This window comes from Cavia porcellus, unplaced genomic scaffold (genome assembly GCF_034190915.1).
Source record: "Cavia porcellus strain 051 isolate PalLab524CR breed Dunkin Hartley unplaced genomic scaffold, mCavPor4.1 scaffold_22, whole genome shotgun sequence".
NCBI lineage: Eukaryota > Metazoa > Chordata > Mammalia > Rodentia > Caviidae > Cavia > Cavia porcellus.
Window position 1 is genome coordinate 26863068 of NW_026947505.1, and position 12499 is coordinate 26875566.

At 47.7% G+C, this 12499-nt stretch overlaps 1 protein-coding gene across 6 annotated transcripts in view; it reads left to right on the forward strand.

Annotated features, from left to right (window-relative positions):
* Positions 1–12499, forward strand: part of Synj2 (synaptojanin 2) — a 103079-nt gene that overhangs the window by 34104 nt on the left and 56476 nt on the right. For 5 of the 6 annotated variants that reach the window (XM_003468435.5, XM_003468436.5, XM_005003132.4 and 2 more), the window contains exons 3-4: positions 5778–6048; positions 8672–8897. In XM_003468435.5, coding sequence (XP_003468483.1) covers positions 5778–6048; positions 8672–8897 — 497 coding nt within the window. Of the gene's footprint in view, positions 1–5777; positions 6049–8671; positions 8898–11568; positions 11734–12499 lie in introns of those variants that run through there. The other variant, XM_063232954.1, reaches the window with a different exon arrangement.

Consider the following 12499-nt stretch of genomic DNA (forward strand, 5'->3'; position numbering starts at 1 on the left):
GGGACAAGTTGTTAATTTCAACTTTAAAATAGATTTTATGTTAGAAATTAAGAAACATGCACAAAAATAATGTTGAAGGCTTATTCCAGGTTTCTAGGTTTTTGTGGGAAACTATCTCCTTCCTTCCCAGAATGCCAACTAGAAGGGGTTGGAGGCCCCATGATTAGCCCAGGAGTTGGGCCTCCTGATATATACTCAATTCAAAGCACAGAAAGCAAGTATAGCAGAAAAAAAAAATTTATTGCAATGATTATGTGGACTTAACTATTCTTTAACCCAAGCACTCAAGATCTTTCTGCTTCCTTGCCTGAGGGACTCTATTCAAACCCTAGTTTATAATGAGTCATTTTATGAGTTGTTTTTCCTGGAGGTATACAGTGCAGAGCCTGTGATATTGTGCATGATGACCCTCAAAGTTCTCCATCAGGCTGGTATCCTAACTTCCTAGCTCCAGACTCACAATTGACTGACCTTCTAGGCTCAGTTAATTTCTCCATAGTTATAAAACCAGGGAAATTGCCTCATCACTATCCTACATGAATCCTAAGAGCTCTTCATAAGGAGATGTGTCTTGTTTTTTCATTTGTTTTGGTACCAAGAATTGAACTCACGACCTTGTGCTTGCCGGTCAGGTGCTTTGCTGCTGAGCTATTTCCCCAGCTTTCATAAGGGGATGAATATGGTAGGCTTGAAAACCATGGTGTGCTCCTCAGACCCTGGGTAGGCTGGCTCTGGGAGTTTTGGGTACACAGTGATCTATAGCAAATCTTGAAACAGACTGACCTTTGCCCATCTTAGGGTAATTTACTTTAATACTTATACCCAGTGGTGTGCTGGTAAATGTTTGATACCTAACTTCTTGAGGTGAGGGGGCCTGTGGTTCACATTGTTTGGCAGGTTCGTTGGTATAAATGCACTGAGCACACTGATTGCAGGCTGGGACCCCAGCATGGTGCTGTACACCCTACCTCCATGTTCCATCAATGGGGGAGAAAGGTGCTGGAGACCACGTCTCTACCAGTCTGGGAATAATTTTTTAGTACAATTTAGCACATTTTTTAAGCACATTTCAGAGGGCCTGGGGTATCTGAAGGACAGGAGGATTGGGCATTTAAATTGGACATTGTTTTTGCTATTTTCTTGTTGCTGGAACAGAATAGCTGACATCCGAGTTAATAGAGGAGAGATTTATTTTGGCTCATAGTTCACTGAGGTTTCAGTCTGTAGTTGACTGGCTCCAAGGCAGAGTGGCATGGCAGACAGGCACTGCAGAGGAAAAACATGAAAAACACCAGCACAGAGGAGGCATAGGGCACAGGGCTGGCCCTGATAACAGGACATATGTCTGTGGTGATGCATTGTGGTGATGCATCCCAATAGCCAGCCCCTCACAATGACAAATGGCTACTGCTGGTTGAGTGCTTGACCCTGTAACTGCAAGAGGTTGGGGCACTGGACAGCTTTGCTTGAAGATGGCTTGAAGACAGCCGTGGGAGGACAGATTCTCTGAACTGAGATTGAAATTTGGTTTTTTGTTTGTTTGTTTGTTTTATTTAATTGTGGTAAAATATACCTAGCCTAAAACTTGCCATTTTAACCATTTTAAGTGGCATCAACAAAGCTGTGCATCCATCACTAGCACCCACATCCAGAACTCCCTGCATTCCCCACCCTGAAACTCTGTCCCCATCAAGCAGTATAGGGGTGGTCAACTGCTTCCACAGTGTGGTCTGGACTGAGCCTTCTGCTCTTTGGGATCTGTGTGGTAAATCACCACTGCTTCCTCTCTCTCCCCCTTACCTCTCTCTGACCAGCAAGACTATACATGGTCTTGCTTTGGCTAGAGCCCTGGAACCAGAGACCTTAACCTGAGAGGGACACAGAGACCACTTGATGCATCTCCCTGCAGGGCCCAAAGAGGGTCAGAACTTGTCCGAGGCCCCACAGGCCAGTGCAGGAGTAAAAAAGGATAACCCAGAATTTTGAGTCTAATGTTTCCCTTACTATAAGATCCTTGCTTCAAGCCTAGGATAGACTCAGCCTCAACTGACCACCTCCTAGGCCCTCCCTGGGCCAGTTTTGATCCTATGTCACAAAAGCAAAGCCCAGGTCTGCCACTCAAGGGGAACTTGTATACACTGGTGGCAGGTAACCCCTCAGGGCTCACTTTTTCCCCCAAGAACACCTCTGTGGGCCAAGAGTGGGTAGGACAGAGTCACAGTGTTGGGGGAGGAGGCCACTGGTACTGGGTTGAACCAGGCAAACCCCCAGCCCATCTCCCTAGGCGAGTTCCAGGTCAGGAATCTGGAAGCTCAGGACCGTGTTCCCCTGTGCCACATGATGTCCAGGGTGCACAGACACGGGGGTTCTGAGGGAATCATTCTCGGATCCTCAGCTCTCCCCTGCAAGTGATTCATCTTAGATCATACTCATGGTGGAAAGACAGGTTGCTGTCCTCACTGTCCCTGCCTCCTGACCACCTTCGTCATGGTATGAAGGAAAGGCATCTTTCTGCCATTTGGAATCTCCTCATGAGCCCCTCTCAGGAGGTAGCCACCTCTAGGATGCCAGGCAGAGGGACGATTCAAAACATTGTTGACAGCACCAACTTCAGTCACGTCAGTGGCTCAGAACCAGTTTTGTTTGCAAGTAAGGGAACAGCCAGTTGTTTGCTTCCATGAAACCGAAGACCTGAATTGGCATGGCATCTGACACCACTGGAAATAGTCTGTCAAAACGTTTTTTAGTATTATCTCTAAAAGACTTTGAAGAATTGAGTGACATTTCTATAATGAAGCTCTTTCTGTTTCCATCTATTTATTAATGTGGAAAAGTTTGCATAGTGTTTACATGTACAAAATGAAAAACAATTAGAAGTTACACAGCACGTACTTCAGTTCCACAATAAATAGTATTTACCTGTGCCATTGAGATGCCACCCAAACACATTTTATACATTCATTGATTATTTCCACAATGCTTTGTTTACATTGCACTGCTTGCATTGTTTGACCAATTGAATACTAAAAATAATTGTAATAAAAAACCAGAAGAAAGTCTTCTTATATTCTGAGTTTAGCAGCAAACTGTTACATACTCTTATAAGGTGATCAACAGAAAACAGAAATACAAAATTTGGATGAAAGTTGGTGCAGAAGTTGGATGGAGAGATGGCTAAAAATTCCATAATAGATGGGGATGGGTATCCAGTCACTGTGGATTCCACTGGATACCAGTAAAGAAGACTGTGCTGCCTTATTTTTACCTGTCAATATGTAGAATGTGCTGAAAGAATATTATTCTTAAATGATGCTTGAAACTTTGTGGTGTCTTTTGTCAAATGAGCCAGGGGTGCTGTCTGGATCTGTTTGGCTGCCATAGCAGAGTTCTCTAGGTGGAAACAATGGCTTATGAGCAACAGAAATTTATTCTTTATAGCTCAGAGATTGCCAGCCCAAGGTCAAGGGGCCAGCAGATTTTGTGTCTGGGTAGTGAGGGCTCATCTCCTGGTTCACAGACCTTCTCTGTGTCCTTGTGGTGTGGAAGAAGTGAGGGAGCTCTCTGGGGCTTCTTTAATAAAGAGCTGATCCATGCATGAGGACTCCACTGTCACTGACCAGATTCCCTCAGAGGGCCCGCCTTCTCATGCTGTCACATGGGGGTGAAGACTTAAATATGTGAAGGTCAGGGTGTCCCCATTCAGTTACAATGGGTATGTTGGCGGCCACACTCTTGAAAGGTACAGCAAGCCAAGCTCATTGAAATCTGCTGGATGCTAGTGGCAGACAGGGTTTGGGCTGAAGGTAAATTCTACCTTTGTATCTCCAATCCAACACAGACCAGCATGTGCTTGGGCAGTGACTAAGCCCCTCTGCAAGAACAGCATTTCTAGGTAGGTTGGTTCTACCACCTTCAAGTCTACAGCCAGACTTGACTTGAGTAACCTGTCCAGGTGGTACGGCCAGAAAATGGGTTTGGATCCCAGGTCCCCAACTCTGTCACCTTGTAAAGGCCACTTTCTCTCTGGGCCTCTTTTCTTCCCACTGTCTGTAAAATGAGATAATAATGAGATAATAATGATTTAGGAGGCTGCAATGAGTACTTGCCTGAAATGTGTGAGCACTGTCCTAAGTATGAGCTCTACAAAAGCACCTAGTGGCAACTGTCACTTGCCTGCACCCTCCAGAGCCCCAGGACTCAGGACCAGTTTCCTGTTGTGGTGGCACATTCCATTTTCCTCATTCATCTTGCATGCCTGCTGCAGCCCAGCCTTCAGAGCCTCCCCCAGGCCGCTGGCCTGCGCAGAAGATGCCTGCTGTCTTCCTGGCAGCCTGGGACTCCTGCCAGCTACTCAGGCCCCTACGCAGAGGCTGGTGAGGAGTAGGGTGAGAAATCCACTTCCTGACTTGGGCGGAAGGAGAGAAAAGCAAAAATTTCCATTGCTCTTCTCAAACCCACTCCTAGCCTGTTTTTCTGCCATGCCAAGGGACTTTGCTGAATGGTGTACTCCCCATCTGTCAGGCAGAGAGCTGTGGACTTGTCCCAGCCAAGGCTGGAGATTGTCTGCATCTCTGGAGCTGGGAGTCAAGAATGCTAGCCACAGAGACCCCATGCACCCTGCTTGAGACACTCTGACCCCTGTTGCTGTGCCCAACATGAATTCCTTCATTGTCAGGTGCTCAGTGGTCTCCTTATGACATGAGTGGGGAGCTGTGACAGGAACCAGTACTGTGATTCTGCAGGTGCCTCACCACCCCACTGTGCATCAGCAGGCAAGTGAGTTGTGATCCACTTATTCAGTGAATGTGCTTTAATAAAAACCATTCTGTGAGCCACCTTCTTCCTCCTGTGAGGTGTGAGGAGGAAGCCTGGGGAGGTATAACTATCTGTCTTTGGGGTCTTTCGTCCAAGCATGGAGCAATCTGAGGATGTCTAAACTATCACTCTAAGCAGTGGCCTCTCGCTGTTTAGAGTAGATGTTGCTGGGAGAGGATCCTTAAACCTCAGCGTGTCTTTTGGACTGAACCAGGCCAGTTGTCCACTCAGGCCATCTCTTGGACCCTGTCTGTTAATGGGGCAAGTGTCCCACTCTTCCAGAGGCACAATATTGCCATCCATGCCTCACTCAGACAGTATAGTTGTGAAGCATTGTGTGGTAGGGGGCACAGAACAGGAAATGGGGCAAAGCCAGGGACAGAGTGGCAGTGCCCCAGAGACTGCACTCTTCTCCGGGCAGCAGGCCAGTGTGGTCTGGGTGACCTGCACAGGAATTGGTTTAGGACACATGCTTCAAACACCATTGGTTCTAGAAGGCAACAGTGACCATGCCCTCAGGAGGGCATCTGCTGAGGGACACAGGCTGCAGGGGGCAGTTGGCTTTGCATGTGACCAGTGCTGATGGGGAGCTGGTGGCTCATTCAGGGGCTCCCCAGGCCCTCTCCCTGGAAAGTGAAGAAGGCTGGCAGGTGAGTGGGGAAGGTAGGCTGAAGCACTTAGGGTGCAGCTGTGGGAGAGGGCTGAGATCTGGAAGCTGTCCACACAAGAATCGTCAGAGGATCCATAGAAGCAGACTGCTGATCCTAGAGAGCTGGGCTAAGGCCAGACTCTGTTTCCAGCTGCTCCCGGCATCTGGTGCTGTGAGCCAACATCCTAGGCTTAGGTGACAGTGCTGTAGAGCCCTAGGCAAAGATGACCCAGTGCTAGAGATGCTAGAGACCTGCAGGATGGGGCTGGTAAACCACAGCCCCTTCAGCTCTCTCATCTGATTCCACTTGCAGGTGGTGCTTCTCTGAGTTTCCTGGTGTTGGTGACAGGCTGCACATCGGTGGGCAGAATTCCAGATGCAGAAATCTACAAAATCACCGCGATCGAGTTTTACCCTCTGCAGGAGGAGGCCCGAGAGGAGGACCGCCTGCTCGCCCTGCGGAAGATCCTCAGCTCAGGGGTGTTTTACTTCTCGTGGCCCAATGATGGCTCCCGCTTCGACCTGACTGTCCGGGCGCAGAAGCAGGGTGATGACAGCTCGGAGTGCGGGAGCTCCTTCTTCTGGTGAGGGCCCCGGGACCCCAGAGGGCAGGCTGTGGGTGGCAGCTTGTCCTTGACTCTCATGTTACACCAGTCTCTGGATTGTAGGTCACCTCTGGAGAGCTGAGACCCACACCTGCTCTCTCTGCAGGATGAGAGAAAAACTAACCTGAGTTCGCTGCCCTGTGAGCCTAGGGAATGGATTCAAGTTGTCTCATAGATTTAGAAAAGAAAACTTATTCTCGGTAGGGAAAGAGCGTTTGAGCTGGCATCTGTGAGTGCGCCCTGTGTGCTGGCGCATGCTCAGTGCTCCGTGGGCGGCTCCAGAGCCCACTTACCTGTTGTGTCCAGATATTCCCCGTGACAGTTACAAAACACTGTGTTTCAAGTACTAGTCTATAATGCTTGGGGTGATAACTCAGAGTCTTAGGAGGCAGAGTCTGTTACTCCTTCTTACAGCTAGAGAAACTGAGGCATGAAAGGGCATGGGCATTTTGCCGAATTCTACGTTTTGTAAGTGGCTGAGCTAGGATGTGAACCCAGGCATTCTAGGTCTAGCATACAGGCTGGTAGTCACAAGCTAAACCAGCCCTGTCTCTAGGGAAATTGAGTCAACAAGGCAAAGTAACTTGTCAGAACATATGTAGACAAGTCTGGCTGGGCTTATGTATGTTTAGGTCATCTAGCCTTCATCCCATGTAAGGGCATGGCTCTGAGTAGATGGCCCTATGAATATGTCAGTTACCTATGGGCTTTTCTGGACCTTGAGGTCAAGACCCTGCCATGTCCTGTGAAGGAGCCAAGAGGAGGCATTGGTTATGTGGGATGATGCCCAGGTCTGCTGGCCAACATTACTACCCTTAGACCTTGGAGACAGAAGAAAAGCAACAGTGATAGGAATCTTGGTCCAGGATGGATTTGGAATTGGGAAGTAGAGAGTAATTGTGGAGGCACCAGCTGCTGGATGGCACCCACTCTGGGGCATGGTATTGGGGCTCAGGACCAAGACCACAGAACTGACTACAGCCAAGTTCCCAGGAAGAGTGTTTGTGGGCTCCATCACCTACACCCACCATACTGTGGTCAGTGTCCGAGGTCTGGAGACCCACAGCAAGAATCCATGGGGTCTACATGCAAGTGGCTAGTGAGGGAGGGAAGGTGGGCAGCAGGGGGTCTCTCCAGCTGGTTGTCAGTTATACTAAAAATTGCTTGCCGGGACACTCAAGTCCTAGTAGCGAGTGCAAAACTCCGTGGTCCTTTATAGATTTGGGTCACTTTCTCCTGGAGTATGAGCTATCCCACCCAGAGGATCAGGCACATGCCTCTAGAAGAGGTTATTTGGAGTTATCTATTTGGTACAAGGCTCACCTGCCTTTTGGTGACAGAAGCCCGAGCTCTCTCTGGCAGATCTGGAATCTGGAGGTCTGGCTTTCATGCCAAAGGTAGATTTAATATTTTGTAATTATCACCTGAAGTTTACAGTGACTCAGAAGGAGACATACTTTTGTAAAATTGTGCTTCATGGTCATCATTTTTCATGCAGAAGAACCCTGGGGCTGTGAGAAGTCACTGGGAGCCAGGCTTCCCTGTGGGGTGCAAGTGGCTGTGGCCCCAGAATAGAGGTTTTAGAGGAGCCCAGAGATCTGTCAGAACTCACAGCACACATTCCCAGCAATGAGAACGTGCTGCTGTCTTTGAGGAAGGCCAAGGGCAGGAATTGGGTTGCCTTTTTTTGTAAAAGTAGGGCATTGTGATCTAGATTTGCTTCAGACCCTGTAGGAGAGAGTCCCCTGGTGACAGGCCTCACAATGACACAGCTCAGGTCCCCTGGGTGTGGGGGTGAGAGGGTGACATGACTATGTGTAAATATAGTGCCTTCATCAAGAGGGGTCAGGCTGAGGAGCACCAGCTCTGCTCATAAGCCCTGTGACCTTGGGCAAATGTTTTTGTTTTCTGTGCCTTAGTTTCTTTATCTGTAAAATGGGTTTCTAGTCCTACCTGTCACATGGGCTCCTTTGAAAGACGCAGTAAGTTAGTCTATCACCCAAGCATGGGGGATGGTGCTATGTGTGCTTGTACCTGTTGGCTATTTTCACTGTCACTATCACCATGGACTCCAGAACCTGGAACAGTCCTCTGGGTATGAGGAGGTGATACTGGAACTTGTATCAAATTTTATTTTGGATTGCCTTGTAATGCTTTTATCATATTCACCCCACAAGTTTATAGATATGTATATAACTTAATTGTGTATATATTTAATGATTACTTTTTATCATTTGTCATTTTATCACTGGACATGGTTATTATTTAATCAAAACATGATTACATTTTTTTTATTGGTGAGTTCTAATTTTAAAAATGTGGTAGCCTCTAAACAGAAGGTCCTCTGAAATTCGCTGCAAGGTGCCTGCTCACATCTAGTTTTGCTTCTGTTTGCCCTTTTTGACAACTGGTGGTACCTTTGGGATGTCATAGTGACCCTGTCATTGGGGCCTCTCTGAAGCACATGACTTCTGGATCTGTATGTCCCCAGTGCAGAGTCCTGAGCGGACGCCCCCACCAGTGCCTTGTCCACACCCATGCTGAGTGCAGTGTTGGTCTGAAGTGCTAAGGTGATCCTAACCTGCAGGGCTACATTTTGCAGGAACCAGCTACTGCACGTGCCCCTGCGGCAGCACCAGGTGAGCTGCTGTGACTGGCTGCTGAAGGTCATCTGCGGCGTGGTGGCCATCCGCACAGTGTATGCCTCGCACAAGCAGGCCAAGGCCTGTCTCATCTCGCGCATCAGCTGTGAGCGCGCTGGCGCTCGCTTCCAGACCCGTGGCGTGAATGACGATGGCCATGTGTCCAACTTCGTGGAGACCGAGCAGGTGAGTGCCCAGGCCCGCCCATGGCACTGCATGGTTCTCAGGCACTGCAACTCCTGCATTTTTCACTGGGGACAGAAGGGACCTTGATGTATGGGGGCTGATTTCTGGTCATGGCTCCTTCCTGTATGTGTAATTGGCCTCTGCATGAAAAATCTGGCTTAGGTTTGCGTGGTTTTTGATTCACATCTCATGTTGGGAAAATGTTGCTTACCTAAGGTATTTTTAGTTAGAAGGAGTCAGAAGTGGTTGCTGTGGTCAGGAAGGGTGACACTTATTCCGGAAGCAGCTGAAAGATGAACCAACAGGGCTTGAAAAGTATTTTTAGGATAAAAAAGTACATCAATTCAGTGGAAGAATGGGAGAAGAAACGTTTATTCTAAATCAGCTCAAGCTTCATCCTAGAAGCAAGTGTGAGTACTTGGGAGCAGTGAAGTCAGCATTTCAAGGAACAATTGCTTTCATCTGTTGTAGAGTGGGACTCTGAAATTCCCCATCGGTTTCCTTTCCTAACTTCTGTTCTCCCAGAGAGCAGAGCAGTCTTACAACTGCTGTTGTGTTTGTTCTGACTTGCACCCTGTGGGATACTGCTGGCCTCCAGAATATCAACTGGAAGAGAAAGCCCCAGAGAGGGACAGGTGTGACCCACTGTGGGTGGCAAGCTGCAAACACCTCATGTGTACTTAGTGCAGCTGTGGCTCTGCCCCCACTGTGACAAACACTCCTTCTGCAGACTTAAGCCTGTTTAATTCAGCACAAATCTGCACACCTGCCCCTACCCCATGAGCTTCTGTGTGCTCAGGGATTCAAAGGCAACACAAATCAGTGTGGAGCTCCATTTTGTAGGAAACAGCTATTAAAGATGCAAAGATGGGGAGACTTCTGAAGTCAGGCAGGCCTGGGAGAGGGCATGGAAAAGGAGCCCTCAAACAAGCAGCAGGTGCAGTTATCAGTGATTCTGCTCAGAGGGCTCATGCTCTTGAATATTTACAAGGCTGTTAAATAACTGCCTGGTTGAAAATGAGAGGAGTGGGGATGTAGCATTGATAAAGTGCTTGCCTAGCATGCATGAGGCCCTGGGTTCTATCCCGGACACCATACAAAAAATAAATAGAAAAGAGGGAGGAAGGAAAGAATTTGCAGCCCCCTAGTGGAGGAGGTCTTCTTTCCTGGCTTATGCCTGCATTGCAAAGATGACTGCCTTCACCTCACACGCACCACCTTCCCGACCACTTCTCCAGCCGCACTTTTTTACCCTTCAGATATTCAGTATATCTTTATTGTTTATCACCTGCCACAAACTGGGAGCTGTGCTGGGAACAGAATCAAAGGAGCAAAGCATGTCTGTACAAATCAGCATCTCAAGGTGTCTGAACTGGGTGATGGAGCAGATTCCAGAGGTCATCATGGGGCTGTAGAGGGAAGCTGAGTCCTAGCTTCCCTTTATTATCTATCTAGTTAATAAACTGGTCTCATCCAGTGTGTCTTCCAAGTCTGTCATCAGGGAAACAGCTCTCCACTGTTGCTGTCCTTTCATATAAGATAGGTCTCCCGCGTGTCTCTGTGTGTGATTAAACCCAGGGCCTTCACACTTAGATACATCCGCAGTCCTTTTTGTGTTTTTTGACACAAGATCTCTCTAAATCACTAAGTGGTCCAGGCTGGGCTCAGACTTCCAGTCCTGCCTTGATCTCCCACAGTACTGGACTTACAGGTGTGCACCGCCACACCTAACTGAGGTAGGACCTTTTAACACAGAATGTCTAGGAGGGGTGTGTGAGCTTCCTGGTACTGCCATAATAAAGTGCCATACATATACTGGGTGGTTTAAAATCCTGGGCCTTTGTTCTCTCAGTTCTGGATGCTAGGAATCTGAAATCAAGATGTCAGGCAAGGTCATGTTCTCTTCAAAGCCCCTAGGAGAGGGTTTCTCTCCCCTCTTCTAATTTCTGGCCCTGGGATGGGGACAGCATCACTCTGGGCTCTGTCTCTTCTGCCTGTCTCTCTTTCTAAGGACACCAGTCATATTGAGTCAGTGATCACCCTTTTCCATCCTGGATGGCCTCACTTAAACTAATTACATCTGCAAAAATGCTATTTCCAAACAAGGTCACACTTTGGAGTACTAGGGCTAGGATTTATCTGCTTTGGAAGAGATACAAGCCAACCCATAGCCAGTACATAATCCCATATGAAAGGACTGCGCCTTTGATGCAGTGCATCTGGCTTCAGGAACACTCTCCTTGTGATCTTTCCTTGCTTTGCTTTCTGCAGACTAGCAGGCATTTCTAAGACTCAAGCTGGGGCCTTTGCCCTGGCTTTTTAATGATGTGTGCCAAGGAATGGCATGTGTCTCTTGTTTTCCCAGTTAACTTGGTAGGGCTTGGGAGCAGGGACCTTGCCCACAACCCCTAAATCTTCTATTTTAGGGTATCCCAGCAAGGCCTTAGAGATATAAACAGCCTTTCCCAGCTCTTTGGTCACACCCCTGTGTTAGTCTATTTCCTTTTGCTAATTACACAATACCTGGGTAAGTGTTACAGTTTAGATCCAAAATACCCCAGGCCTAAAGTCACATGTGTTCACAGGTGGAGCTTTTGCAAGGTAATTGGATCATCAGTGGACTGATCCACTGATGAGTTCCCAGCTGAATATGTTCTTAGGCGGCAGGGCCCAGTTGGAGGAGGTCACTGGAGGGGTGTGACTTTGAAGGGTACATCCGCGTGGCTTTTCTTGCTTGCTCTGTTTCCTGCCTGCCGTAGGCTGAGCAGCTTTCCTCTGCTTTGCACTTAAACCACACCTTGTAGCCAGCTGCCTATGAACTGAGTCCTCTGAAACTGTAAGTTATACCAAGATAAATCTCCTCCTTAAATTGTGTGTGTCAGTATTTTATCCTGGTGATGGGAAAATGACTAATACTGTAAGTCATAAAGTTTTATTTTGACTCATAGTTCTAATCCAAGTAGAAGGGCTTCAGGCTCTAGTGATTTTTTCCCCCCACTTTGTAGTGTGGCCTTGAACTCATAGCAATTCTGCTAAGTCTCCTAAGTGCTGGGATAACAGGTGTGCACCACCATACCCACATCTTTTTTCCCCCAGCCCTTATTTTTTATTTTGAAACAGTGTCACTGAGTTACCCAGTATAGTCTCACATTTTCTGCTATCATCCTGCTTCAGCCTTCCAAGTAGTTGTGATGACAAGTATGTGCCACTGTCCCTGATTTGGTGATGGCCACCTTGCTAGCAAAGTCCTGTGGCACAAGACATCACTTGATGAGAGACAGACCACACAGGAGGCCTACCCAGACTGCTGTTTATTAACAAACCTACTTTCAAGATATCCCATTAATCCATTGAGACAGAGCCCTGGTCCCACCTCTAAATACTGGTATCTCATATTGAGGATTAAATTTCAGCATGAATTTTGGAGTGGAAAATCTTAACATGATCGTTGCTGGTTGAACTATCTCCACCTCCTTTTCTTGGGATTGAGGGAGTGATTTCTTGACTTCCATAGTATGCCTTTTAGATCTTCCTAGTTTTTGTTTTCCGGAACTCTGAGCCAGGCAGTGCTGGGCTCTCTATGAAGGGCAGTTGGGCACCAC